This window comes from Streptopelia decaocto (genome assembly GCF_964273445.1).
Source record: "Streptopelia decaocto genome assembly, chromosome: 21".
Taxonomy (NCBI): Eukaryota; Metazoa; Chordata; class Aves; order Columbiformes; family Columbidae; genus Streptopelia; species Streptopelia decaocto.
This window is the reverse complement of record NC_138676.1, coordinates 6,269,009-6,270,611: the sequence shown is the minus strand read 5'-3', so window position 1 is coordinate 6,270,611 and position 1,603 is coordinate 6,269,009. Positions and strand designations below refer to the sequence as shown.

General features: G+C 52.2%; 1 protein-coding gene across 1 annotated transcript; it reads left to right on the top strand.

The window, feature by feature from the left end:
* Nucleotides 1-275: 275 nt before the first annotated feature.
* Nucleotides 276-1,190, top strand: LOC309448696 (olfactory receptor 14J1-like; the record flags this gene model as incomplete). The annotated part of the gene is made up of 1 exon (XM_082070423.1): nucleotides 276-1,190. One exon carries the CDS (start codon nucleotides 276-278, stop codon nucleotides 1,188-1,190), a length of 915 nt encoding a protein of 304 aa, XP_081926549.1.
* Between the last annotated feature and the right edge of the window lie 413 nt (nucleotides 1,191-1,603).

Genomic DNA, 1,603 nt, shown 5'->3' with positions numbered 1-1,603 from the left:
AATCCCACGACTGTCCCCTGCCCCCGTTCCCATGCCCCCTGCTGCAGAGCAGGGCTGACTCCTTGGCAGCCAACGGGCACAGGCCGTGCTCCTCACGGCACCTCCAGCCAGCACCACCCAGGGCTCAGACACCGAGCTGAGGGAAGGTCTGGAAAAGGACAAGGTGTGTGGACCAGTGGGAGTGTATGTAATGGCCTTGATTTTATTCAGGGAAATCTCCCCTCCCTTGTCACTGTCTTTACTTCTTCTAACAGTGCCCTATGTCCAGTATGCAAATGTCCAACAGCAGCTCCATCACCCAGTTCCTCCTCCTGCCGTTCACAGACACACGGGAGCTGCAGCTCTTGCACTTCTGGCTCTTCCTGGGCATCTACCTGGCTGCCCTCCTGGGCAACGGCCTCATCATCACCACCATAGCCTGGGACCAGCACCTGCACACCCCCATGTACTTCTTCCTGCTCAACCTCGCCCTCCTCGACCTGGGCTCCATCTCCACCACTCTTCCCAAGTCCATGACCAATTCTCTGTGGGACAGCAGGACCATCTCTTACATAGGATGCGCTGCACAGGTCTTCCATGTATGTTTCTTCTTTGGTGCAGAGTATTGTCTCCTCACTGTCATGTCGTATGACCGCTACGTTGCCATCTGCAAACCCCTGCACTACGGGACCCTCCTGGGCAGCAGAGCTTGTGTCCACATGGCAGCAGCTGCCTGGGCCACCGGGTTTCTCAATGCTCTGCTGCACACGGCCAATACATTTTCACTGCCCCTGTGCAAGGGCAATGCCCTGGGCCAGTTCTTCTGTGAAATCCCCCAGATCCTCAAGCTCTCCTGCTCACACTCCTACCTCAGGGAAATTTGGCTTCTTGTAGTCAGTGTCTTAGTATTATTTGGCTGTTTTGTGTTCATTGTGGTGTCCTATGTGCAGATCTTGAGGGCCGTGCTGAGGATCCCCTCTGAGCAGGGACGGCACAAAGCCTTTTCCACCTGCCTCCCTCACCTGGCCGTGGTCTCTCTCTTTATCATCACTGTCATGTTTGTCTACCTGAAGCCTCCCTCTATATCCTCCCCATCCCTGGATCTGGTGGTGTCTGTTCTGTACTCGGTGGTGCCTCCAGCAGTGAACCCCCTCATCTACAGCATGAGGAACCAGGAGCTCAAGGATGCCCTGTGCAAACTCATATCTTAGTGTTTTCTGAAGCATTAAACCGCACATCTGCTTCTACAAAGCAGTTTTAATGTGACTAGTTACCGTCCCAACCTATGATCTGTATTATCTGTTGTTATTGGTTGTTTTTTTATTGTGATAATGTCATTCGCTTTCTAATTCACTGTCTGCTCTTCTTTTATAACCACTGGCTGTGTAAATGAGGATCCATGGTCTGGTTGTATTTAAACAAAATAAAGTGTCTCGTAGTGACTTGATTTTCACTATATCCTTCCTGCAAGGCCTTTTTGGAGCTGCAGGGACAGTTTCTGTGTTGGGAGGAGGGGAAAAGAGTCCATCATGGCAGCACCGTCAGGGAGCAGCAGCGCTTGTTCTTCCAGAGCTGTTCTGGTTCCACTCCACACTCTCCTTCACATCCCTGTTGTTGGTGCAAG